This window comes from Neovison vison, chromosome 12 (genome assembly GCF_020171115.1).
Source record: "Neovison vison isolate M4711 chromosome 12, ASM_NN_V1, whole genome shotgun sequence".
NCBI lineage: Eukaryota > Metazoa > Chordata > Mammalia > Carnivora > Mustelidae > Neogale > Neogale vison.
In genome coordinates this window covers 101,764,558-101,792,425 of record NC_058102.1, presented here as the reverse complement: position 1 = coordinate 101,792,425, position 27,868 = coordinate 101,764,558, and the positions used below count along the sequence as shown (strand labels likewise).

The 27,868-nt window shown below is 44.6% G+C and overlaps 1 protein-coding gene across 3 annotated transcripts; it reads left to right on the top strand.

The window, feature by feature from the left end:
• The first annotated feature begins 8,333 nt into the window (after positions 1-8,333).
• On the top strand, positions 8,334-15,771 carry COPS7A (COP9 signalosome subunit 7A). 3 transcript variants are annotated; one of them, XM_044227221.1, is made up of 8 exons: positions 8,334-8,460; positions 8,939-9,143; positions 10,855-10,930; positions 11,160-11,248; positions 13,398-13,600; positions 14,276-14,381; positions 14,553-14,704; positions 14,873-15,771. In XM_044227221.1, exons 2-8 carry the CDS (start codon positions 8,982-8,984, stop codon positions 14,910-14,912), a joined length of 828 nt encoding a protein of 275 aa, XP_044083156.1. In that variant the 5' UTR covers positions 8,334-8,460; positions 8,939-8,981; the 3' UTR covers positions 14,913-15,771. The 3 variants fall into 3 exon arrangements, with proteins under 3 accessions (XP_044083156.1, XP_044083153.1, XP_044083155.1); XM_044227218.1 differs by having other exon boundaries at positions 8,334-8,487; XM_044227220.1 differs by having other exon boundaries at positions 8,334-8,573.
• The last annotated feature ends 12,097 nt before the right edge of the window (positions 15,772-27,868 follow it).

The following is a 27,868-nucleotide window of genomic DNA, read 5'->3' as shown; positions in this document are numbered from 1 at the left end:
AGAGAGAGAGAGAGAGCATGAGCTGGGGGGAAGAGCAGAGGGAGAGGGAGAAGCAGAGTCTCTGCTATCAGGGAGCCGGAGGTGGGTCTGGATCCCAGGACCCTGGGATCATGACCAGAGCCAAAGGCAGATGCTTAACCGACTGAGCCACCCATTAATGTACGTATGTATGCATTACCTGAGTCTCACCACAAGAATGTAAATACCAAGAAGGCAGGTATTTTATCTATGTGCCTACTAACTAGAACAATGCTTGGCAATAAGAGGTGCTCAGTAATACCTTTTGAATCAACGGTGAATATTTTATTATGTGTCTGACTCCTTGGTGTCAGTCAGTTTCTCTAGCTTTATTTCCGTACATTCTGTTTTCTAACCTTAGCATTAAAAAACAGAGCACCTGGCACATGGCCTTGTACATAACTGTCAGTTAGTAATAAGTGAATGAATGAATGTCACATCCTAGGCTTTGCTGAAGTTTAATGAGCTCCCATCCTCCTGTTGGAGAGCTTCTTTAGTTTTCTGCACTTTCCCTCATCTCTATTCCTTTCTTTTTTCACATCTCCTCCTCCCTTTCGCTGCACTTTTTCCAAGAAGATTTATTCATTTATTTTGTGGGAGGAGGGGCAGAGAGAGAGACTCTTTAAGCAGACTCCCCACTGAGGACCCTGAGATCATGACCTGAGCTGAAACCAAGTCTGGATGCTCAAGGGACAGAGCCACCTGCTCTGTCTTTTTCTAATCTCACTTCTCTAGTCGATCCCCCTCTCCTTTCTATCTCCAAATTTTCTTTTTCTACTTATTTATTGTTTATTTATTGTCTCATCTTCTCTCCTTACTCCTCTTTCTTTCATAAAACATAAAACTCAGACTTTGCCTTAGAAAATCTGTTGTCTAGGGGTACCTGGGTGGCTCAGTTGGTTAGGCGACCAACACTTTTTTTTTTTTAATTTTTAAAATTTATTTATTTGAGAGAGAGACAGTGAAAGAGCATGAGAGGGGAGAAGGTCAGAGGGAGAAGCAGACTCCCCGTGGAGCTGGGAGCCCGATGCAGGACTCAATCCTGGGACTCCAGGATCATGACCTGAGCTGAAGGCAGTTGCTTAACCAACTGAGCCACCCAGGTGCCCTAGACTGCCAACTCTTGATTACGACTCAGGTGATGATCTTGCGGGTTGTTAGATGGAGCTCCCTGTCAGACTCCACACTGAATATAGAACCTGCTTGGGATTCTCTCTCTCCTTCTGTCCCTCCCCACCCACTATACACTCACTCATATGCTCTCCTCTCTCTCTTAAAAAAAAAAAAATTCTGTTGTCTAGGGGTACCTGGCTGGCTCAGTCTGTGGAGGGTGTGACTTTTGATCTTGGGATTGTTGGTTCAAGTCCCATGTTGGGTGTAGAGATTACTTAAAAAATAATAAAATCTTGGGGTGCCTGGGTGGCTCAGTGGGTTAAGCCTCTGCCTTGGGCTCAGGTCATGATCTCACGGTCCTGGGATCGAGCCCCGCATCGGGATCTCTGCTCAGTGGGGAGCCTGCTTCCCCCTCTCTCTCTGCCTGCCTCTCTGCCAACTTTGTGATATCTCTCCGTGTGTGTCAAATAAGTAAATGAAATATTTTAAAAAATAATAATAAAATCTAAAAAAATTCTGTTATCTATTCTTTCACTTTGTAGATACTGAAGAGGACAACACAATAAACTTTAAGGTCATGACTTGTTTAAGGCTGAATCAGGACTTGATCTCAGGTTATCTCTTTCCTTTCTGCTTTTTCCTCTCTTTCTTTTGTTTAAAGATTTTATTTTTTTTAAAGATTTTTTATTTGTTTATTTGACAGAGAGAGATCACAAGTAGGCAGAGAGGCAGGCAGAGAGAGAGAGAGGAGGAAGCAGGCTCCCCGCTGAGCAGAGAGCCCGATGCAGGACTCAATCCCAGGACCCTGAGATCATGACCTGAGCCGAAGGCAGCGGCTTAACCCACTGAGCCACCCAGGCGCCCAAGATTTTATTTTTTTAAATAATCTCTATATCCAACATGGGGCTCCAACCCGGAGATCAAGTCATATGTGCCAATGGCTGAGACAGCTGACACTCTTTTTTCTTCTCTTTTTTAAGATTTTATTTATTTATTTGACACAGAGAGAGAGAGATCACAGGTAGGCAGAGAGGCAGGCAGAGAGAGAAGGAGAAGCAGACTTCCCACTGAGCAGGGAACCCGATGTAGGGCTCAATCCCAGGACCGAGATCATGACCTGAGCCAAAGGCAGATGTTTAACTGACTGAGCCACCCAGATGGCCCTTTCCTTCTCTTTCTTAACACAGTATCTAAATCAGACAAACTTGCATCTGACTGTCAGCTCCACCACCTACACCGACCTGCAGTAAATTACTTAACTTCTGTGATACTTGGTGTCCTCACAGGTTAGCAAAGATATTAATAAACACCTCAAAGAGTTGTTGTAAAGACTGAATATCAACGACAACACCCTACAGCTAACATCATACTTAGTGGTGAGAAACTAGAAGCTTTCTCACTAAGATCAGGTACAAGGCAAGGATGTCCCTTCTCACCCCTCTTCAACATTGTACTGGAAATCCCTGCTAATGTATTAAGGTTTAAAAAAAAGGGGTGGCACCTGGGTGGCTCAGTGGGTTAAGCTTCTGCCTTCAGCTCGGGTCATGATGCTAGGGTCCTGGTATTGAGCCCCACATCGGGCTCCCTGCTCAGTGGGGTGCCTGCTTCTCCATTAAAAAAGAAAAAAGAAAAGGTTAAAAAAAAAGGGACTACCCTACAACCCAGCAATTGCACTACTAGGTATTTACTTTAAAGATACAAATGTATTGATCCGAAGGGGCACATGCACCCCACTGTTTATTGCATCAATGTCCACAACATCCAAACTCTGGAAAGAGCCCAGATGTCCATCAGCAGATGAATGGATAAAGAAGATGTGGTATAGATATATACAATGGAATATTACCCAGCCATCAAAAACAAATGAAATCTTGCCATTTGCAACAACGTGGATGGAACTAGAGGGTATTATGCTGAGTGAATTAAGTCCACCAGAGAAAGACAATTCGCATATTATTTCACAGAAACAAAACAGAGGACCACAGGGGAAGGGATGGAAAAACAAAACGATGAAATCAGAGAGGAAGACAAATCATGAGACACACTTAAACAGAGGAAACAAACTGAAGGGAGAGCCTTGGTGGCTCAGTTGGTTAAGTGTCTGCCTTCAGCTCAGGTTAAGATCCCAGGATGCTGGGATGGAGCCCCACATCAAGCTCCCTGCTCAGCAGGGAGCCTGCTTCTCTTTCCCCCACTGCCTGCCCCACCCCCTGCTCACACTCACTCTACCTCTCAATAAAAAGAGTCTTGAAAAAAAAAAAAAAGGAAAGAAACTGAGGGTTGCTGGAGGGGAGGGGGTAACTGGGTGATGGACAGTAAGAATGGCAAGTAATATAATGAGCACTAACTGTTATACACAACTGATGAATCGCTGACCTCTATCTCTGAAACTAATAACACATATGTTAATTAATTAAATTTAAATAAAATAGAATTTAAAAAATTTTTTTCATTTATTTATTTGACAGAGAGAGAGAGAGAGATCACAAGTAGGCAGAGAGGCAGGCAGAGAGAGAAGAGGAAGCAGGCTCCCCGCTGAGCAGAGAGCCTGATGTGGGGATCAATCTCAGGACCCGGAGATCATGACCTGAGCCGAAGGCAGAGACTTTAACCCACTGAACTACCCAGGCACCCCAAATAAAATAGAATTTTTAATTCTTTTTTTTTTTTTAAAAGATTTTATTTATTTATTTGACAGAGAGAGAGATCACAAGCAGGCAGTGTAGGGGGAAGCAGGCTCCCCAATGAGCAGAAAGCCCAGGACTAGAAATAGAATTTCTATGTACAGATTGGGAACAAAGCCATCAAACTGTCTTTGTTTCCAGATGACATGATCATTTATGTAGGGCATCTGAAAGAACTGACAAAAACCAAAAACTAAAAAAACCTCCTGCAATTAATAAGTATAGCAAGGTTTGGGCCTCCTGGGTGGCTCATGGGGTGTAGTAAGCAAGTTCTTGATCTTGGGGTTTGTAAGTTCGAGCCCCAAGTTGGGTATAGTGATTGCTTAAAAATAAGATCTTAAAACAGAAAACCAAAAAAAAAAAAAAAAGTCAGTTGCTTTCCTATGTACCAACAATGAACAAGTAGAATTTGAAATTTAAAACATAACATTTACATTAGCATGCCTCAACATGAAATAGTTAGGTATAAATCTAACAAAATACACATCAGATCTATATGATCTATATGAGAAAAACTATACAATCTGATGAACAAAATCAAAGGAGAATTACATAAATGAAGCAATAATCCACATATATGGCTAGGAAGACTCAATATTATCAAGATATCAGTTCTTCCCAACCTTCTTCTTCCCAACCTTACCTATAGATAAATGCAATCCCAATCCCAGCAAGTTAGTTTATGGATATTAACAAACTAATTCTAAATTGTATATGGAGAGGCAAAAGGACCGGAATAGCTCAGACAGTACCAAGAAGGAAAACAAAGTTGGAAGGGTGACGCTATCTGATTTCAAGACTTACTATAAAGCTAATCAAGTAATCAAGGCAGTGGAGTATTGGTGAAAACAGACAAACAGATCAGTGAATCAGAATAGAGAGCCCAGAAACAGACACCCATATATACAGTCAAGGAACTTTCGACAAAAGAGCAAAAGCAAAAAGATTGATCAAGGATAGTCTCTTCACTTGCAGCAACTGTGAAGCTGGGGAGATCCTGGCCTGGCCTAGGATGTTGGATCTCACTGCCCTCCTAGCTCTTCGACCTTTCTCTGAAGCCCCTCAGTAAAATGGTTTGATCCTCCACACACACCCCCAAAAGACAATCTCTTCAACAAACGATGCTAGAACAACTGTACATTCACAGAAAGAAAGAAAAAGAGAATGAATGAATGAATGAATGTAGACACAGCGTTTATACCCTTCACAAAAATTAACTCAAAATGGATCACAGACCTAAATGTAAAATGGAAAACTATAAAACTCCTGGGAGATAGCAGAGGGAAAACCTAGATGACCCTGAGCATAGTAACGTCTTTCTTAGATATTACACCAAAGACACAATCTATTAAAGAAATAATTGAGGGGCACCTGGGTGGCTCAGTCATTAAGCATCTGCCTTCAGCTCAGGTGATGATCCCAGGGTCCTGGATCGAGCCCCACATTAGGCTCCCCGCTCAGCAGGAAGCCTGCTTCTCCCTCTCCCACACCCCCTGCTTGAGTTCCTGCTCTCGCTGTCTCTCTCTGTGTCAAATAAATAAAATCTTTTAAAAAAAGAGAGATAAAAATAATTAATAACCTGGACTTAATGAATATAAAAAATCTTCTGCTCTGCAATAGAACAATTAGAAGAGAATTAGAAGACCATTCACAGACTGGTAGATAATATTTGCAAAAGATACATCTGAAAAAGGACTATTATCCAAAATACACAAAGAAGTCTTAAAACTCAACAAATTAGAAAACAAACAACCCACTTAAAAAATGGGCCAAAGACCTTAACAGATACCCTACCGAAGACACACAGATGGCAAGTAAGCATAAAAGATGTTCCACATCATATGTCATCAGGGAAATGCAAATTAAAACAACAGTGAGATACCACAACACACCTAGTAGAATGGCCAAAATCTGGAACACTGACAAGAACAAAAGCTGGCCAGGAACTGGAGGAATAGAAACTTTCATGGGCACTTGGGGAGGCTGTCAGTTAAGTATTCAACTCTTAATTTCTGCTCAGGTGGTGATCTGAGGGTTGTGGGATCTGGCAGAGTCTTTCTCCACACTGAGCGTGGAACCTACTTGGGATTCTCTCTCTCCCTCTCCCCCTGCCCTCCCTGCACATGCTCTCTTCCTTTCTAACAAAGAAAAAAGCGAACAAACAAAAAGAAACATTCATACATCGCAGATGAGTACAGCCACTTTAGAAGACAGTTTGGTGGGCTCTTACAAAATGAAACATACTCTGGGGTGTCTGGGTGGCTCAGTAGGTCAAGCATCTGCCTTTGGCTCAGGTTATGATCCCCGGGTCTTGGGATCGAACCCCGCATCTGGCTCCTTGCTCAGTGGGGACCCTGCTTCTCCCTCTTGCTTGTGCTCTCTCCCTCAATCTCTCTGATAAATAATTTTTTAAAAAAATGAAACATATTCTTACCATATGATCCAGCAACCAATCTCCTTGATGTTTACCCAAAGGAGTAGAAAATTTTGTCTACCTAAAACCCTGCACATGAATGTTTATAGCACCTTTATCCATAATTGCCAAAATTTGGAAGCAACCAAGATGTCCTTCAGTAAGTAAATAAATAAATAAACTGTGGTATATCCAGACAATGGAAGACTAATGGTGCCAAAAAGAAATGAGCTATTAAGCCACGAAAAGACATGAAGGAGTCTTAATGTGCAGAGAGTCAATATAAGAAGGCCGCATACAGAATGATTTCCACTCTATGACATTCTGGAAAAGGCAAAACTGTGGAGACAATGGAAAAAAGATCAGTACTTGCAGGGGCGTTAGGGATGGGGAGAGATGAACAGGTAGGGCACAGAGAATTTTGGGGGCAGTGAAAATACTCTGTATGACATTACACTGATGGATATATGTCATTATACATTATCCAAGCCCACTGAATGTACACCACCAACACTGAACCCTTAGATAAACTATGGACTTCAGGTGATTATGATGTTGTCAATACAGGTTCAACTTTGGTTTAAAAAAAAAAAAAGTACCATTCTGGTAAGTGATGATGTTGATGGGGAGGTTGTATATGTGTAGGAGCAGTAAGTATTATGAGAAATATTTGTACCTTGCTGCCAATATTGTAAACCAATATTGTAAACAATACTGTAAACCTAAAACTTATCTTAAAAAAATAGTCTTAAAGTTGAACAGATAAAGACATATCACATAATAGAACATACAAGGGCTCTTGTTCTTTCCTCATATTTTCTTTTCCCTTCCCTCTTTAAATTGATATTGTACTCATTGATTCTTTGACTCTTTCAAACTTCGGGTGTATGCTTTTGATTCCTTCTCTTCACGTTTGTGTCATCTCTTCCATTCTTCTTTACTTCTTCCTCTGCCTCTTCCACTCCTTTTTCTTCTTCTCCCCCACCCATCTCCTTTCTCTGTTTCTGCTTCTCATTTGCTACCATAAGCCAAGTCATGTGTACCACAAACTTTGAGTTTAAAGTCCCTTCCACTCCAGCAGTGTATCAGTCCTCTAAAATATCCTCCTCATTTATGTTCTTTTTTTTTTCTTTCTCCTCTTTCCATTGTTTTTTGAATTACTTAACCTTCCTGGACCTCAGTTTTTCCATGTGGAAAACAGAAACAATAGACTGTTATAAGCATCAAAGAATTAAATAAATCTCTTCCTTCAGAGCCCAACATTCTAGAAATGTTAGTTTATTATTTTCCCAAAGGTATCATGGTAACGTTGAAAGATGCTGGGTTTGAAGAGACCTGAGCTCCAGGCAAATCTCTAAATTTTTATGAGCATCAATTTCTTTGTCACTAAAGTGAAAATAACAGATGCCTTCCTTATACCTAGGGTTTTTTCGTCTCCCAAGAATTAAAAGACTCAATGCACAGGAAAGCCTCACTCTACAAGTACAGACCGTCATCATAAACCGTGTTCTGAAGTCACAGTGGGGCTGTTGTATAGTTACGAAGATTCCGCAGCAGGATACAATTTTAAAAGATGCCTGACCAATAGGAAGCACTCAACACATGTTACCTATATGACTTCCTTTACCTTTTCCATTTCTTTCCTCTTGCTCCTCAAAGGAAAAAAAAAAAAAAAAAAAAGTTAAACTAGGCAGGGGACCCCTGCTGCTAAACTTCTATTATTGCTAGTTGTCTCCTTCCTCTCATTTCCCTCCCTCCCCCCTTTACCCTCCTCCCTCTCTTTCCCATTACAATTTTCCTGTCGTCCCATGCTCCCTGTGCAGCCCAGATCTCCAGATTCCTGGCAGCTATGAGCCGACACATAACCAGCCGGTACCTGCGGAGACCCGGGGACGCCCATCTGCATTTACCGTCCAGCGCTCATCTGACAATAAAGTTTTATTGAAACAGAATGGGGCGGGGGGGGGGAGGCGCCCGTCAGTCTTCCTCAACAGCCAATCAGAGAGTAGAATGACTGGTGCTTGCAGGAGCTTCAGCGGTGGGGAGGTCGGGGGGAGGGACATGGCCCGCCCGAAACCGGCCTCGTAAGAGCGGAAGTACGACGCGGAAGCCAGCCATAGAGTTTAGAGGCCAGAGCGACTCTGCAGGGAGGTGGCAGGAAAGGCTCGGAACAGCTGCCGGAGGTGACGGAGCTCCGGCCCCGCCCGGTGTGCTGGAAGACGAAGCTTCCAGGTAGCGGCCCGCAGAGTCTGACCCAGGGTACGACGGGGCAGTCACCGTGAGCCCACGGTCCCTGGGCGGCCTCTTTAAGGGAGGGGGCGGAGCCACGTGGAAGGATCTTGCGGGTGAGGTCACGTGATTGAGGGCACTTGGGGGCACCGTGGAAATTTGAGGGAGCGTTGTCCGGGTGGACACCATGTGATACTCCTTACCTCACTACATCTTGTGCCTTGGGGTTCAATGGGGTGCACGTGGTGGGGCTTGGGATCAGACCCGAGTTTGGGGGAGGGGGCGTGGCAACCCTGTCTCAGCCAGGCTTCCTTCAAAGTGGCCGGTTTTAGGATTTCTAGATCCGAGTTTTAGACTGCTCCATCTCTCATCCCTCATTTGCAGAAGTGACTCAGTGTCTCTCCAGTCCAGCCCCGGCTCCTGTGCTTCCAGCCCTCCCAGTGTTCAGGGGCCTCCAACTTCACATTTTCTTTCCTTGCAGCTCCAGATATCCTGAGCCCAGGTCCCCCCAGCTCAGTGCAGCCATGAGTGCCGAGGTGAAGGTGACAGGGCAGAACCAGGAACAATTTCTGCTCCTGGCCAAGTCGGCCAAGGGGGCAGCGCTGGCCACACTCATCCACCAGGTGCTGGAGGCTCCTGGTGTCTACGTGTTTGGGGAACTGCTGGATATGCCCAATGTTAGAGAGGTGGGTTCCTGGCCTGGAAAGCCCACAGGGAAGCTTGGGGCTAAGTTTGAACTTAAGAATGGGTGGGCAGGGCTCATTTGCAACTCCATAACCATTCAGTTGAACAAGAATATGATGATGATTAACTAGCAGCTGGCAAAAATAAGAAGGCAAGTAAACCTCTTACTTTCCTTTGATGATGATGAATCTGTAAAACCCACTATTTTTCGTTTTTAAGCAAAAGAGCACGTGATTCAGAAAAGGAGACCTGATTCCAGCCTGTCTCCGCCCACTTAGTAGCTCTCAATAAGACCATGTCCCCTTGATCAGGTCATTTTTCCTTTAGGACCTCTGTTTCTCTGTTTTCCCTTTAACATTGGAGCTGATACTGCCCTTCACTGTCAATTACAGAAATCAGGTCAGATTATGGGAAGTTTAAAGTCCAGTACAAATGAAAGGCAATAAACATGAAATTGGCATACTCTCCTTTCCCTCTTTGTACCCTTTGTTCTTTCCCTTAAGTTAGAGATGCGTCTAGAAGTATTAGAAGGTCTTTTCCCTGGAAGACATGTGGCAAGATGCTAGGAACACAGCAGAGAGAACTGTTCACATAGAAGTGGCAGAGTAAACAGTTTAACGTATAGAGTGGGTGGGTCACCAAGATGTATGACCTCACCCCGTGTTTTGAGATGCTAGGGCATTGGTATGTAGGCAGACTATATTAGGTTTTTGAGGGCCAATGATTGACTGAGTTGATGGATTTTGCCTTTGGGGATCACTCTGAGGTATATGGAGAAGACTCTAGCTGCCTTCTTTCCCTGCTTTCCTCTGCAGTGGAACTAAAGAGGGTCCATTAAGGTGAACAAAAAGAAGCATTTATTGGGTGCTTGTTTATCTCTCTGCTAGTCACCTGGGAATTCCAAAAAAGTACAAGACACAGTGCCTATTACCCTTCTAAAACTTATATTCCAGTTGCAGAGATAATATGAATGGATATGGACATGTTAAATTACTTATTTAGCAAGTATTTATTGAGAGCCGAATACATGCCTAGTTCTGCTAGACATAGGTGGGTGGGATACCAGGGCCTGGGTTTGTCATCTTATTGGAAAAAAAGATATTCTTGTGTAACAACCCAAGGGTTTGATCGATTAAATGCCAGAATGAGTGATCAGTGATAGGAGGTGAGTGAGTGAGCTGGCCTGGATGATGAAGCCGCTTGGGTGCTAGAAGTCTGACACAGAGGCCACAAATTCCAGCGCCTGCTGAGGCCACGCAGCTGTCAGAGATGAATGAGGCTAACACAGGAGTCTTTGGTGACTTGGCAAGAACAGCAGACTGCCGGATGATATGCAGATTCAGAAATCCTAAACACACTCAAAGGACCAAAATACAATTTGCAATGTCTGGGTGTGCACGTGCCCACACACACTACTGAACACTCTGAATGTGTTCAATTCTGAATTTAGGGTAAGAATGAAGACATATGGAGGAAGAGGGTATGGTGGATTTCGGGGGGAAGGGGGTGGGGTAGTGCAAATAAGGGCCTAGAGGTGGAAATGAGGCCTTCCAATGGCAAGAGTGATCAGAGAGGCAGAGAAGTCCTTTTGGTGAGCTGGAAGAGTCCGTGGGAGAGGGGAAAGATAGGGCCAGAAAGTGGAATTCAAAAGAAGTGAGGCTGGGAAACTGGAGAGAGGCCCATCCTGTCACCTCTTCCTTCATGTTCCTGCAGCTGGCTGAGAGTGACTTCGCTTCCACATTCCGGCTGCTCACAGTGTTTGCTTACGGGACATATGCTGATTACTTAGGTAACCTAAGAGGGCTGGAGCTCTGGAGTAGTGGAGGTGGGAGAAGGGCAATTTTTGGAAGGACTTGAAGAAATTCCTGGGAAACCCTTCTACAGTACACAGGGTCAGAGTTAAGACTGAATTGGCATGGAAAACTGGGGGGAAAAAAAGATGAAGAAGCAAGGGAAGGAGGCTAGAGCTTCCCACAAAAGTGTAATCAGGATTTCCTATGCTTGTCTTTTCTTCCTAGCTGAAGCCCGGAATCTTCCCCCGCTCACAGAGGCTCAGAAGAATAAGCTTCGGCACCTATCAGTTGTCACCCTGGCTGCCAAAGTCAAGGTGAGTGACTGTCTCTCTCCATATACCACCCCCACCCCAAGCCAACCCGGTCCTGAACCGAAGGGGAATGTCCCTTCGAAGGGCCTGTCTGAAGGGAATTTGCTCTCAGACAGCCTTTGCCCACACTGTCGCTCTTCTGCCTTCCCTAAACCCCACATCCCTCCAAGGTCTGTATCTGAGCTCCACTTCCTGCAGCAGCCTTTTGGGCTGAATAGTATTCTCTTTGCTTTCTGTTTTGTTTTTGTTTTTCATTCAACATTTTTTGCATTTTGGGTCAAAATAGCAACCAGAGTGCCATTCACTTGTTAATGCGATCACCTTCCTCCTCACTATAGAAAGTCCCACACAGGGGTGCCCGAGTGGCTCAGTCAGTTAAGCGTCTGCCTTAGGCTTAGGTCGTGGTCCTGGGATCAAGCCCCATTCGGGGCTCCCTGCTCAGTGTGGAGTCTACTTCTCCCTCTCCCTCTCCCTCTCCACACCGCCCCCCCGAGCTCTGCTCACTCACACTAACGTGTGCAGGCTTTCTCTCTCTCTCTCAATTAAATAGATAGAAATCTCAAAAAAAGCAAAAAACAAAAAACAAAAACAAAAATAAAAACAAAGAAAGTTCCACACAAACGGCCTTAGCTTTCAGATGTGGGGACAAGGCTCTCTCTTCTGGTGAAGTGCCGGGCTTCTGTTTGCCAGTCAGAAGTGCATAACCCAGACATATCTGTCTAGTTCCAGTTGGGTTCACTTTCTTATTAAATATCATTCTCCCACCCACCTACATATTCTCAGCTGTTTCTTGACTTTCCTGTGGTCCCCATGATTTGACCTAAACCAGGCTCTCTGTCCTGAGGTGCCTCTGTGGAAGGAAGTGGGGTATGAACGGTTATGTAACTCAGACCCCACCCCCACCCCCACCCCATGCTCTTGTTACATCAGGCTTATCTGGACCAAGGTCTGTGCTGTCCTGAGCTGTGGCCAGAGGACTGATGCCCAGGCAGATGTCACTTTCTTCCTCTGTAGGGTGGGAGGTGAAGGGTGGTAGGGGAACGTAAATCTTAAACGTCATGCTTCTCGGGAGGTTATTTTTCAGGGGATGGTACTTTAACTTAATTTGCCTTAGGCCCAGCCTTTTAGAGGATTTAAAAAAAAAATTATTACTATTTTTTAAGATTTTATTGATTTATTTGACAGAGAGAAATACAGTAAGAGAGGGAATATAAGCAGGGGGAGTGGGAGAGGGAGAAGCAGGCTTCCCACCATGCTGGGAACCTGATAGTGAGGCCTGATCTCAGGACTCTGGGATCATGACCTGAGCCCAAGGCAGAAGCTTAATGAGTGAGCCACCCAGGTGCCCCTAGAGGAAATCCTTTAGGAGTTGGAGTGGAGGGTGCCTGGGTGGTTCAGTCCTTAAGCTCCTGCCTTTGGCTCAGGTCATGATCCCAGGATCCTGGGATCAGGCCCCACCATCGGGTTCCAGGCACGGTGGGAAGCCTGCTTCTCCCTCTCCCACCCCCCGGCTTATGTACCGTCTCTTGCTGTGTCTCTCTCTCTCTCTCTCTGTGTCAAATAAATAAAATCTTTATTTTATTTTATTTATTATATATATATATATATATTTTTTTTAAGATTTTATTTATTTATTTGAGAGAGAGACAGTGAGAGAGAGCATGAGCGAGGAGAAGGTCAGAGAGCAAAGCAGACTCCCCATGGATCTGGGAGCCTGATGTGGGACTCGATCCCGGGACTCCAGGATCATGACCTGAGCCGAAGGCAGTCGTCCAACCAACTGAGCCACCCAGGCGTCCCTTTATTTTATTTTTTTAAAGATTTTATTATTTATTTGACAGAGAGAGAGAGAGATCACAAGTAGGCAGAGTGGCAGGCAGAGAGAGAGGGGAAACAGGCTCCCCGCCAAGCAGACAGCCTGATGTGGGGCTTGATCCCAGGACCCTGAGATCATGACCTGACCTGAAGGCAGAGGCCCAATCCACTGGGCCACCCAGGCTCCCCTAAATAAAATGTTTAAAAGAAAAAAAAGGAATAGGAATGGAGCGTAGGCAGGGGAGCTGGGGTGGAGGGGGGATGGAGGGAAGACTCTTGGAAGCCCTTCTCTGCTGGAGAGCCTCACAAATCCCAGCCCAACCTCCCTGCGCCCCAGTGTATCCCATATGCAGTGTTGCTGGAGGCCCTCGCCCTGCGTAACGTGCGGCAGCTGGAAGACCTTGTCATCGAGGCAGTGTATGCCGACGTGCTCCGCGGCTCCCTGGACCAGCGCAACCAGCGACTGGAGGTTGACTACAGCATTGGGCGGGACATCCAGCGCCAGGACCTTAGTGCCATTGCTCGAACCCTGCAGGAGTGGTGAGACCCCTGTCCTGGCCCTGTTCCTTCTCATCTCCCTCCGGGAAAGGGGGAGGTGCTTTGCGGGGGTGGGGAGGGCTGGGCTGGGCTGCAGAGGTAGAGTCCCAGAGGATGAAGGGAGAGGTACTCATTCCTACAGAAGCTTCTGAGGGCAGAAGGGGGCAGAGGAGGGCCTGCGGGGCAAGAGGCTGGAAGCAGTGTCCTTGGCATAGTCATTGTGGGGAGCAGGGAGCAGTACTCTTGAGGGGCTCCTCAGTGGGGTGTTGGATCCTCACTTGTCTTAAGCTGGATTCATCCCATCGGTCTGTAAGCAGCATGTCTTAGGCCCTGGGTCTCTTCCGCCTCCGTGTTTCTCTTTGTGTTCTTGTCTGACTTCAATATACCTTTTTTTTCCTTCTCTCCAGCATCTACCCAGTGTTGTTTTCCGTTCCTCCCCTCACATGTTGTGCATTATTCCAGGCACTTCCCATACCTGTCTTAGGCTGCCCACCTCCCCCACACCCCCCCAGGTGTCTTTGTGGCTCCTGGGACTATTGTTGCACGTGGTTTCCAGGTGCCCTGGCGAGGGTCCCTAACTCAGACAAGGTGTTTGCATGCAGGGTGTTCTGAATCTGTCTGTCGTGAGTGTGTGATCCCAGCCTCCTGCTGACGCGTCTCCGCTCCTGATCCTCGCAGGTGTGTGGGCTGTGAGGTGGTGCTGTCAGGCATCGAGGAGCAGGTGAGCCGCGCCAACCAGCACAAGGAGCAGCAGCTGGGCCTGAAGCAGCAGATCGAGAGTGAGGTGAGCGGGCAAGGCATCAGGACGTACCCGAGCTTCCAAGCTCACGCAGCTGGGGCCAGTTGTCCCATGTGGAGGGGTCAGGACCGTGGCTGTAGCAAACAGACAAGGTCGACAGGGCCTGTCGGATTCTGGGACTTCCCTTATTGTCCCCCATTTCTTTCATCCGGGTAGGTGGCCAACCTTAAAAAAACCATTAAAGTTACAACAGCAGCAGCCGCGGCAGCTACATCTCAGGACCCTGAGCAGCACCTGACTGAGCTGAGGGAACCCGCCCCTGGCACCAACCAGCGCCAGCCCAGCAAGAAAGCCTCAAAGGGCAAGGGGTGAGCCAATGTGGCAGGAACTGCTTGCTTCTGGGGTGTCCTGCTTTTACATCAGAGACCCGGGTGTCCTCACCCCCTTTAGTCGTTTGCATGGGAGTAGACATGGGGGGAGGCCACAGGGGTGAGGGGAATTCCCTGCAGCCTCTCTCTCTCTCTTCCCCTTGCCAGACTCCGAGGGAGCGCCAAGATTTGGTCCAAGTCGAACTGAAGGGACTGTCGTTTCTTCTCTGGGGATGCGGGGTCCTAGCTGCCTGCCTGTCCTTTAGGAGTCCTCGGCCTCCCTGTGCCCCTGGCCAGCTGATAATCCTAGGTTCATGACCCTTAACCTCCCTTTTCTCTCCCTGACCCCCAAGCATAGATCACACCTTCTCTAGGGAGGAGGCAAGTACAAGTCGTGTTTTTATTGGTACTTTTGCTTTATGTGACTTTATTATGTGTCCCATTGTCTCCCTCCCCCTCCCTGCCATGCTCTCTCCCTGTTTCTTTAAAATGGGGGTGGGGGGGCAGCATCTATCCCTGTTTGTTATCTGTCATGGAGTAAGTGGGGCTGCTACTTCTCCAGCATAACCCACACGTGTTTCTTCTCGCACCACCCCATCCTTGCATGCCTAATCCCCGGTTTGTACTCCTTACTGCCCTCCCGCCTGTCTGGGCAGCATCCGAAGAGCCATAGGGCTTCTGCCTTTATTCCCACCTGGGGAATCCTGGGAGCCAGTCTGCCATTCTCGGAGTCACTGGACACTTTCATCCTAGAATCCTGTCACACTATAGTTGTTTCCTTTCCTCTCTCCTCCCCTTGGGTCCTGGGAATGCTGCTGCTTCAATGACCCCAGAGCCAAAGAAGGGCACCCATCTCTTGAGATGTTGAGAGATGGCTCTTTCTTAGCCCTGGCTATCTTGGAAAGCCTGATGGCAATCCTGGAAGGATTTATACTTCCTTTTGTGAGTTTGGTGGGGAAGGGAAGGGGATATAGATTTTATTTAAAAAAAAAAAAAAAAGTATATATATACATATATCTATATATAACATGGAACAGAAATAAATCTATGAGAAGTCTATCTACAAACATGCCCGGAAATGGGTATCTTCTGTCTTTGATATGTGCAGATGGGAAGAAGGCTCATTGTCCGTCCACTCTAAAGCAAAGTGCTGGAAAGAGAAGAGAACCAGGTACTGGGTGCCGGGTCCTGGCCTAGGAGCCAGGAGACCTAGATCTTGAGTCGTGTGACTTGGGACAGATTGCTCAGTATTCCATCACTCACTCAGAAGCAGCGGATACTTGCTGGGCACCAACACGTGCAAAGCACTAGACGTGCAAAATGGCCATCGCTGGCGCTCCTCTCGGAGCTGGGCTGCAGCCTGTTACCTTCCTTCCTGCAGAATTATAAGGGAGAAGAGTTGATAATAACCTTCAGGTTTTGCATCAGAACCACACAGGACTCAGATCTGCAGGAAGCAGCAGCAGGCTCCCGTCTACCGTCCAAGGCAGAGCTTCCTGTCCTGGGACGATTGGTCTCCTTGGTCTAGTGCACTGCTGTGCACTCTTTTTAGAATTGCGAAGCTCGGGGACCCTGGGTGGCTCAGTGGGTTAAGCCTCTGCCTTCGGCTAAGGTCATGATCTCAGGGTCCTGGGATCAAGTCCCTCATCGGGCTCTCTGCTCAGAGCAGGGAGCCTGCTTCCCTCTCTCTCTCTCTCTCTGCCTGCCTCTCTGCCTACTTGTGATCTCTCTCTGTGTGTCAAATAAATAAATAAAGAGCAAAAATTTGTGAGGGGAAAAAAAAGAATTGTGAAGCTCTAATGTGAGGGACAGTTGGCCGCCCCCCAACCCCCACATGCACGTGAAGCATTTGCCTCCTGAGGGTCCCAGTGTTGACTGAGCTGCTCTCCAGAGATTGTGTTTTTCTCTAGGTGGACATCTAGCACAGACCACTCTGTGGGCGCTAAAGGTTTCAGTCACAGAACTAGAAAGTGGAGTGGGATCCTGAGGTTTTGATTAAAAGTGGGGTGGGCGAGTGTCTTGTTTGGAGGGGGCTGTGCAGGCTTGCTGGGCCAACTGGAAGTTGACACTTCTGGCTTCTTGGTTTGGCTTTGCCCTCAACGAGCTTGTTGAGCCTGCTTTGTCTTGGTTCTCAGTCTCTACCTCTGCAATAATCCTTCTTCCTCCCATACCTTTTAATGTGTAGAAGTTGCTAATCCCTGGCACTTTGAACCTGTTCCCCCAACTTCCTTCCCCAACTTTTCACTTGAACTTAGTATCTTGTTTTCTTGGAAGCTAGTTCCAGCAAGTGGCTCCGTAACTTCTCTCAGCTCTCTAGTTCCCGCTTTCAGTGGATGGCTCCAGAGTCTAAGTGTGGGCTGAGCTGGGACTGCCTGGCTTAACACCCAAAGCAGGAGAGGGACCATTCACATGGCCCCAAGGACATGCAAAGTCAGTCTGTCTTTGACTTAAAGGGACGGGGTCTTGGCTACCAAGGCATGAAGAAGGGGGAGCAGATTATTTTGGGGCTCAATTTTTGACCATGAAACTTGGTTCAGGATTTAGAGATTCCATGTACAACCAAGCTCAGGGCACCAGAATATTTCCAACCAAGAATCTTAACCACCATGGGCACACTCTCACACACTGATCCCCCTAGGGTACAGAAGTCTTAAGTGGTCTTATGGCTGGACCACTGTGGGAAGAGGAAGAGGAAGAAGACTTGCCTTTATGAGAATTCAGAGTTCATGCCCATGAAACTGTTGACACTTAAAAGACTATGCCAAAGTGTCTGAAGCTAAAATCAATGACTGGACTGGTCTAAGTCTTCATGCACAACAAGAGCAAAGACAATGTCTACAGTCAGTATTCGTGAAATCCCATTGAAGAGAGTTTGGGAATTCTCTGTTTAGATGTGTTTTCCAACAAGAATGAATAGAGGGGGCTTTGGGCAGTCCAGGCAATGTATTAGTTATCCAATATGGTGTAACAAATTACCCTAAAATTTAGTGGCTTAAAAATACACATTTCGGGTGCCTGGGTGGTTCAGTAGGTTAAGCCTCTGCCTTCCACTCAGGTCATGATCTCAGGGTCCTGGGATCGAGCCCCGCATCGGGTTCTCTGCTCAGCAGGGAGCCTGCTTCCTCCTCTCAGTCTCTGCCTGCCTCTCTGCCTACTTGTGATTTCTGTCAAATAAATAAATAAAATCTTTAAAAATAACTTATTAAAAAATAACACACATTTACTATCTCATTTTCTGTGGTTCAGAAATGTGGGCACACTGTTTTCTGCCTCAGGGTCTCTCACAAGGCTGCAATCAAAGAGTTAGCTGGAGCCATGTCATCTCAAGGTTCCAAGGGGAAGGATCTTCCATCCACACCCATTGTGTCAGCAGGATTCCCTAACTCATAGGTGGCTGGACGGAGGAACTTGTTTCTGGGCTGGCTGTTGGTCAGAGGCAGCCCAGGTAGCCCCCTCTATCAGAGCGAGAACCAGAGACCACATCAGGAAAGCAGAATCAGTCTTGTAACCTAATCGTGGAAGAGGTATCTCATCACTCTTAACCAGGCACCAGGTCCAGCCTAGTGACTGCCAGAAGGCAGGGATCATTGGAAGCCATATTGGAAGTTGCCTACTACAGACACTGTTTCTGTGGGTCACCAGCATCAGAAACATCAGGGGAGCTTTTGAAAATGCATATTCCTGGATCCTGCTCGCACCCCAGTTCCTACTGAGTTAGAATCTCCAGGATGTGGATCATAAATATGCCTTCACTGTCCTCATTGACTTAGCTCTGAGCTGAGAAGTCCCATTTATATAAGCAGACTTGCCCAGATTAGTGCCAAATTGGATCAGCTGAGATCAGGCTTCTACTGTAGGGCCTTGGACAGGTATGGAGACGCAGGGTCACCATCTGGAAGAGAAGGATGTGCAAAGGTGAAACTTTGAGTAACAGGTCAAGAGAGAGAATTTATCCTTTGAGGTTCTTAAATATATGGTTAAGTAATTAAAAGTGTGATAAGTGCTGAGAAGTATAGGGTGACATGAAAGCATTTAGCATTAGGATCTACATCTTACTTGGGGTCAGGAACGCCTTCTTCAAGCCTTCTACTTTCCAGTGAAAGTAGAAGCCCTAGTGGCAGTTGGCCTGACGAAGGAAAGGAGGATGAGCAATCTGGGTGGGAAGAACAGTGTTGAGGAATACCTGGCAGCGTAATACAATCCCAATGTGTGTTATACCTCTTGGCATTGGAGTTCTGGGTGATTTTTGTCTTTGTGCCTGTTTCTGTTGTCCAATCTTTTTATGATCGTTTAAGACTAATATTAAGTGCTTCCTGCAGCCAAACATGATGCTAAGTGCTTTGCATATATAAACTCATTTAATCCAAGCAGCAGCCTTGTGAAGTTGATACCACTATTATCCGCCTCTAAAGATGACCGAAGAGGTACTGGGAGGTTATGTAATTTGCTCAGGACCACACAGATGATAAATGGAGTAGGCGCAACTGGAGTAGGCGCACACCTCCCCCATCACTCCCAGTGCTCCCAGATGGGCTGCATGGGACAACTCTCTGAGATAACAGAGAAGTAGATGGTAGCAGGGAGGAAGAAACCGGAATTTGAAGTTCCGTGAAACCAGTGGTGAGTTTGCCATTGCCCCCCACCCCCGCCCACCCCATTACTGCCCAGAGTGGACTCAGAGGTGGCCCAAACCTAGCAATGTACATCAGGTCTGAACTGAGAGAGTTCCTCTTGGAGCCATCTACTTATTGCAGGTCTGAGAAGCCAGAAAGGGACTCCTAAGGGTCAGAGAGTAGGGGAATCTCCAGTTTTTTTCCTTCTCTCCCACCTCTAGCCCCGGGCAGCACCATGGTAGTGTAGCTATAGCTGCAAAATGGGGCGCAGTGGCTGGGCAGGCACTGAAAGCTGAGGGAGGGGAATTCCTCTAGCACAGGCGCTGTGGTCTCCAGAGCGTTGAGGTAAATCACTCTGCTTTTTTCTTTCTTTTCTGGATGCTTAGCCCAGACACAAAGTGGGAAATGCACAGCAGAGTAGAGAAACTAAAGCCACTCCCCCCCTTTTTTGGCCAGAGGATCAGGAAAGGAAGACCCGGAGAATCAAAGTATCAGGGAGATCAGAGAGAGGGGAGAAATCGAGAATCCCATAGAGTTGTGTGTGAATTCTTGGGCTCACCTCAAATCTGCACAAGCACGGACCCGACCTTAAACATCTTACCAAAGCTTTACAAATTAAGCTACAGGGTGGATCACTGTCCGGTCTCACTGACCACTGGGTGGCACACATCCGGGACTGATGTGGATAGCCCCACAAACTGAAAATTAAACTGACCTTGGAACCACAATGCAAAGAAGACAGGTTGCTGCCAGAACAAAACCTCATCAATCACCTGCTAAAACAAACATTCCTGTTAGCGTTTTAATAAGATCCAGAGTCTCCACCGATATTCAAAATATCCAGGATACAATCTAAAATTACCCAGCTGATACAAAAAAAAACTCTCGAGGGAAAAGACAAGCACCCCCAACATGACAAATGTTGGAATTTAAAGCAAAGACTTCAAAGCAGTTAGTATAAACATACTGGAAGAAGAAAGGGAGAATGCTTTCGAAACAAATGGTAAGGTAGAAAGTATAAGCAAAGAAATAGAAGACCTAAGGAATAGTCAGATGGAAATTTTAGAACTGAAAAGTAGGAGTAAAATAAAATATTCACTGGATAGCAGACTGGAGATGACAGAGGAGTGACTTTGAAGATAGTCAATATTAATTATGCAATCTAGACAAATAAAAAAGACAAACAAAAGAAAACAGGATCTCAGGGACCTGTGGAACAAGACCAAAAGATCTAACATTTGTGTCAACAGAGTCCCAGAAGGTGAGGAGAAAAAGTATGAAATAGAAAAATTACTGGAAGTAATCATGGTTAAAATGGTCCCAAGTTTGGTGAAAGACATACACAGATTCAAGAAGCCTGGTGAAGAGCAAACAGAATATACTCAAGTCTGTGACTAGACATCATAATCAAGTTGCTGAAAATAAAGAACATAGAAAAATATCCACAGAACATCTAGAGAAGAACAACTGATTTCACATAAGAGAACAATGACTCAGATTACTGCAGATTCCTCATCAAAACTAAGAAGCTGGAGGAACTAGAATCACACTTAAAGTGCTGAGGGAGGGAGGCACCTGGTTGGCTCAGTTTTTTAAATGGCTGCCTTTGGCTCAGGTCCTGATCTCAGAGTTCTGGGATCAAGCCCCATATCCGGCTCCTGGCTCAGCAGGGAGTCTGCTTCTCCCTCCCACACTGCCTGCTGCTCTACCTACTTGCACTCTCCCTCTCTGTTAAATGAATAAATAAAATCTTAAAAAATAATAACAAAGTGCTGGAAGAAAGGTGTCAGTTCAAAATTCTATACCCAATGGGGGCGCCTGCGTGGTTCAGCCAGTTGAGCATCTGCCTTCAACTCAGGTCATGATCTTGGAGTCCTAGGATCGAGCCTTGCGTCAAGCTCCCTGCCCAGCAGGGAGCTGCCCCTCCCCCTACTTGTGTGAGATCTTCTCTCAAGTAAATAAAATCTTAAAAAAAAATTCTATGTCCAGTGAAAATGTCACTCAGAAGTTAATGTAAAATAAAGATATTCTTCTGTGAAGGAAAGTATAACAATTTGTCAGTAGCAGGACCACTCTAAATGAAAGGCTACGGGGATGCCTGGGTGGCTCAGTTGGTTAAGCGCCCAACTCTTTTTTTAAAAAATATTGAATACTTATTTATTATTATTTTAAATTTTTTTTATTTTTTTATGAACATATAATGTATTATTAGCCCCAGGGGTACAGGTCTGTGAATCGCTAGGTTTACACACTTCACAGCACTCACCATAGCACATACCCTCCCCAATGTCCATAACCCCACCACCCTCTCCCTACCCACCTCCCTCTGGCCACCCTCAGTTTGTTTTGTGACATTACGAATCTCTTATGGTTTGTCTCCCTACTGATCCCATCTTGTTTCATTTATTCTTTTCCTATCCTCCAAACCCCCCACGTTGCATCTCCACTTCCTTATATCAGGGAGATCATATGATATTTGTCTTTCTCAGATTGACTTAATTCACTAAGCATAATACCCTCTAGTTCCATCCACATCGTCGCAAATGACATGATTTCATTTCTTTTGATGGCTGCATAGTATTCCATTGTATATATATACCGCCTCTTCTTTATCCATTCATCTGTTGATGTACATCTAGGTTCTTTCCATAGTTTGGCTATTGTGGACATTGCTGTTATGAACATTCGGGTATATGTGCCCCTTCGGATCACTATGTTTGTATCTTTAGGGTAAATACCCAGTAGTGCAATTGCTGGGTCGTAAGGTAGCTCTATTTTCAACTTTTTGAGGAACCTCCATGCTGTTTTCCAGAGTGGTTGCACCACCTTGCATTCCCACCAAGAGTGTAGGAGGGTTCTCCTTTCACCGCATCCTCACCAGCATCTGTCATTTCCTGACTTGTTAATTTTAGCCATTCTGACTGGTGTGAGGTGGTATCTCATTGTGGTTTTGATTTGTATTTCCCTGATGCCGAGTGATGTGGAGCACTTTTTCATGTGTCTGTTAGCTATCTGGATATCTTCTTTGCAGAAATGTCTGTTCATGTCCTCTGCCCATTTCTTGATTGGATTATTCTCTGGGTGTTGAGTTTGCTAAGCTCTTTATAGATTTTGGATACTAGCCCTTTATCTTATATGTCTTTTGCAAATACCTTCTCCCATTCTGTGAGTTGTCTTTTGGTTTTGTTAACTGTTTCCTTTGCTGTGTAAAAGCTTTTGATCGTGATGACATCCCAATAGTTCATTTTTGCCTTTGTTTCCCTTGCCTTTCGTGATGTTCCTAGGAAAAAGTTGCTGCGGCTAAGGTCAAATAGGTTGCTGCCTGTGTTCTCCTCAAGGATTTTGATGGGTTCCTTTCTCACACTGAGATCCTTCATCCATTTTGAGTCTATTTTCATGCATGTATAAGGAAATGGTCCAATTTCATTTTTCTGCATGTGGCTGTCCAATTTTCCCAACACCATTTGTTGAAGAGGCTGTCTTTTCTCCATTGGACATTCTTTCCTGCTTTGTCAAAGATTAGTTGACCACAGAGTTGAGGGTCTATTTCTGGGCTCTCTATTCTGTCCCATTGATCTATGTGCCTGTTTTTGTGCCAGTACCATACTGTCTTGATGATGACAGCTTTGTAATAGAGCTTAAAGTCCAGAATTGTGATGCCACCAACTTTGGCTTTCTTTTTCAATATTCCTTTGGCTATTTGAAGTCTTTTCTTGTTTCATATAAATTTTAGGATTATTTGTTTCATTTCTTTGAAAAAAGTGGATGGGATTTTGATAGGGATTGCATTAAATGTGTAGATTGCTTTAGGTAGCATAGACATTTTCACAATATTTGTAAGTGCCCAACTCTTGATTCTGGCTCAGGTGAAGATCTCAGGGTCAAGCGATGGGCCTGCATGTTGGGCTCCATGCTCAGCAGGGAGTCTGCTTCAGGATTCTCTGTCCCTCCCCCTTGTCCCTCTCTTTGCTTGCTCGCTCTCTCTCAAATAAATCAATCTTTTTTTTTAAATAAAAGAAATGCTAAAGAAAGTTCTTCAGAAAGAAGAAAAATGGTGACTGAGGAAACAGGACATCGAGAAGGAAGAGAAACAGATCTGGTAAGTATAGATTGTTCTCTTGTTCTTTAAAATGTCTCTAACAATTGAAAGTAAAAGTTATAAAACTCTGATGGGGTTTCCAGCGTTTGCAGATTTAATACCTATGACAACTACAACACAAAGGAGAGACAATAAAGGGGCCTAAAGTGGTGGTAAAATCTGCATTTAACCTGACATAGTGAAGTACAGATTCTAAGTGGACTATGGTAAGTGTGGATTTTATAATCCCTGGAGGAAGGTTAGTAAGCCACACTCCACAGGCCAGAACCAGCACTACCTGTTTTTGTAAATAAAATTTTATTGGCACATCTAGTATAATACTGTCTAGCTCCATCCTTGTCATTGCAAATGGCCAGATTTCATTCTTTTTTATGGCTGAATAATATTCCATTGTGTATCTATACCACATCGTCTTATCCATTCATCTATCGATGGACATGTGCATGGATTCCATAGTTCAGCTACTACAAATAATGCTGCTATCAACATATGGGTGCATGTATCCCTTTGAATTAGTGTTTTTGTTTTCTTGGGTAAATACCCAGTAGTGTGATTACTGGGTCATAGGGTAGCTCTATTTTTAACTGTTTGAGGAACCTGCGTACTGTTTTCCACAGTGGTGGCACCAGTTTACATCACCAATCGAGTATTGCAACAGACATTGTATGACCTGCAAAGCCTAACATATTATCTGGCCCTTTACAGAAAAAGCTTGCCATTCCTGCCCCAGGGCTATCATTTAAAAAAAAAAAAAAGATGGGGTGGCTGGGTGGCTCAGGTCATGATCCCAGAGTACTGGGATCCATCCCAACATAGGCTGCATACTTGGTGGGAAGCCTGATTCTCTCCCAGTCCCACTGCCTCTGTTACTTCCCTCGCTGTGTCTTTCTCTGTCAAATAAATAAATACAATCTTTTTTTAAAAAGGTTAAAAAAAAAAAAGAAAAGAAAAAGAAAAATTTAGTGAGAAAAAAAAGGTAGAACACTTTCTATCTAATAATACTCAAATAGGGGCACCTGACTAGTTTCTTGGTTAAGTGTCTGCCTTCAGCTCAGGTCGTAATCTCAGGGTTCTGGGATCAAGCCCTGCATGAGGAGTCTACTTCTCCCTCTTCCTCGGCCCCTCTTCCCTGCTTGTGCAAGCATGCTTTGTCTCTTAAATAAATAAACAAACAAATAAATAAAATCCAAATAAGCAACAACAATAAAAAAAATGACTTGAAAGTGGAGGTAGCTGAATTATAAATGGGACCAAACAGAATAATAAAATAATAGAAGTAAATTGAACCATATTAACACTTAATATTAAATGTAAGTAGCATAAATACACGAATTAAAAGACAGACTATCGAAATGCACTTTAGAAAACCACAAAAGATCCAACTATATGCTGTCTTCAAAAAACCCATTTTAAGTATAAAATAGGTGGATTAAAAGTAAAAGAATAGAAAGACATATACCATGAAAACACTGATCAGAAGAAAGCTGTACTGGCTATAGTAAGGCAGATTAACTTCAGAGCAAAGAAAATGACCAGGGGTAAAGAAGAACAGTACATAATAATTAAAAAGTTCGGTTTTTCCCAGAAGACATAATTCTAAATGTCTCTGCATCTAACTACAGAGGTTCAAAATACAAAAAGGAAAAACTCACAGATATTAAAGAGAAAAAAAAGGACAGATCCACAATTGTTGTTAAAAATGTCAAAACTCAGCAATAACCAGTAGAATAAGTAAACAAAATTAGATGTATAGAAGTATGTAGAAATGAAAATTGTCATCAACCAATAGGATCTAACTGAAATTCATAGAACACTTCCTCCACACAAAAGAATCACAATTTCTTTTTAAATACGCATGGCAGGGGCACCTGCATGGCTCAGTGGGTTAAAGCCTCTGCCTTCAGCTCAGGTCATGATCTCGGGGTCCTGGGATGGAGCCCCACATCAGGCTCTCTGCTCAGGAGGTTCCTGCTTCCCTTCCTCTCTCTCTGCCCGCCTCTCTGCCTACTTGTGATCTCTGTCAAATAAATAAATAAAATCTTTAAAAAAAAAATACACATGGCAGGGTGCCTGGGTGGCTTAGTGGGTTGAGTCTCTGCCTTCGGCTTGGGTCGTGGTCTCAGGGTCCTGAGATCGAGTCCCGCATCGGGTTCTTTGCTCAGTGGGGAGCCTGCCCCCCCCCACCGCCTGCCTCTCTGCCTACTTGTGATTTCTCTCTGTGTGTGTCAAATGAATAATTAAAATCTTTAAATAAATAAATAAATAAATACACACGACACACTTACCAAGATAGGTCATGTCCTGAGTCATAAAACAAACCTCAACAAATTTAAAAGGATTGAAGTCATACAAAGTATGCTTTCTGGCCATAATGGAATTAGAACTAGAAATCAATAAGAGAAAGATAACAGGGAAATCTCCAAACACATGGAAACTAAACAACATACTTTTAAATAGCCAAATCATCAAAAAGGAAGTGCCAAGAGAAATTGGACAGTATTGCAAACTTAACAAAAAGGAAAATACAGAGGCACCTGGGCAGCTCAGTTGGTTAAGTGTGGTACTTTGGCTCAGGTCATGATCCCGGTGTCCTGATCCAGCCCTGTGTTGAGCACTGCACTCAGTGGGGAGCCTGCTTCTCCCTCTCCCTGCCATTTCCCCTGTTTGTGCTTTCTCTCTCTCTCTCTCTAATAAGTAAATAAAATCATTTTTTAAAAAAGGAAAAAATAAAATATCAAAATATGTGAGATGCAGATAAAGCAGTGATTTAAGGAAAAATTATAGCATCAAATGCTTATATTAGGAAAGAAGAAAGGTCTCCAGTCAATAATCTATACTTCTGGGCACCTGGGTGGCTCAGTGGGTTAAGCCCCTGCCTTCGGCTCAGGTCATGATCTCAGGATCCTGGGATCAAGTCCCGCATCGGGCTCTCTGCTCAGCAGGGAGCCTGCTTCCTCCTCTCTCTCTCTCTGCATGCCTCTCTGCCTACTTGTGATCTCTCTCTGTCAAATAAATAAATAAAATCTTTTAAAAAAATAATCTATACTTCTACCTTAAGAAGGTACATGAATAGCAAAAATAAACACAAAGCAAGAAGAAGGAAAACATAATAAGAGCAGAACAATGAAACTTAGAGGTGCCTAGCTGGCTCAGTCTGTAGGCCAAGGAACTCTTGATCTCAGGGTAAGATTGAGCCACATGTTAGGTATATAAATTACTTAAAATAAAAAATATTTTAGGGGTGCCTGGGTGGCTCAGTGGGTTAAGCCTCTGCCTTCAGCTCAGGTCATGATCTCAGGGTCCTGGGACCATCCTACATCGGGCTCTCTGCTTTCCGGGGAGCCTGCTTCCCCCCTCTCTCTGCCTGCCTCTCTGCCTACTTGTGATCTCTCTATGTCAAATAAATAAATAAATAAAATCTTAAAAAAACAATTGACAAACCTCTAGCTATACTGACCAAAAAAAATTTTTTTAATTAAAAAAAAAGAGAGGAGTACCTGACTGGTTCATTTGGTAGAGTATGAGATCCATCCATCCTTCCTTCCTTCCTTCCTTCCTTCCTTCCTTTCTTCTTTTTTTTTTAAGCATGCAACCCTTGATCTTGAGTTGTGAGTTTGAGTCTAATTTTGGGTATAGAGATTACCTAAGAATAAAATCTTTAAAAAAAATTTTAAAAAGAGAGACAACACGAAATACCAATATCAGGAATAAAACAAGGAATATCACTATACTCCCCTGCAGACATTAAAAGGTTAGTAAGGAAATACTACAAATAGTCCTACACACACAAATTCAACAATTTATTTATTTTTTATTTATTTAAAGATTTTATTTATTTATTTGACAGAGAGAGAGTGAGAGAGAGATCACAAGTACGCAGAGAGGCAGGCAGAGATGGGAGGGGGGAAGCAGCCTCCCCGCAGAGCAGAGAGCCCAATGCGGGACTCCATCCCAGGACCTTGAGATCATGACCTGAGCCAAAGGCAGAGAGAGGCTTAACCCACTGAGCCACCCAGGCGCCCCCTCAACAATCTATTTTTTTTAAGATTTTATTTATTTATTTGACAGAAAGAGAGCACAAGTAGGCAGAGTGACAGACAGAGGGAGAGGGAAAAGCAGGCTCTCCACTGAGCAGGGAGCCCAACATGGGGCTCAATCCCAGGATCATGAGCTGAGCCTAAGGCAGCCATTTAATTGACTGAGCCACCCAGGCACCCCTAAATCCAATAATTCAGATGAAATGGACCAACTTCATGAAAACCATATGCTACCAAAACTCACCCAAGGAAAAAGAAAGATCTAAATATCAAATGCACAACTACAAAGCTTTTAGGAGATAACATAGGAGAAAATCTCAGTTATCCAGAGTTAGGCAAAGTGTTTTTAGATATGACACCCAAAATATGATATAAGAGAAAATAGCGGTAAGTTGGACTTCATCTTAATTACAAC

What these genes read in the sequence shown, in the direction of transcription:
- COPS7A (XM_044227221.1), top strand. Translation starts at nt 8,982, where the DNA reads ATGAGTGCCGAGGTGAAGGTGACAGGGCAGAACCAGGAACAATTTCTG. An exon ending in CCCTGGCTGCCAAAGTCAAG is followed by an intron (nt 11,249 to 13,397) that starts GTGAGTGACTGT and finishes CCTGCGCCCCAG; the next exon opens with TGTATCCCATATGCAGTGTT. An exon ending in GCTCGAACCCTGCAGGAGTG is followed by an intron (nt 13,601 to 14,275) that starts GTGAGACCCCTG and finishes TGATCCTCGCAG; the next exon opens with GTGTGTGGGCTGTGAGGTGG.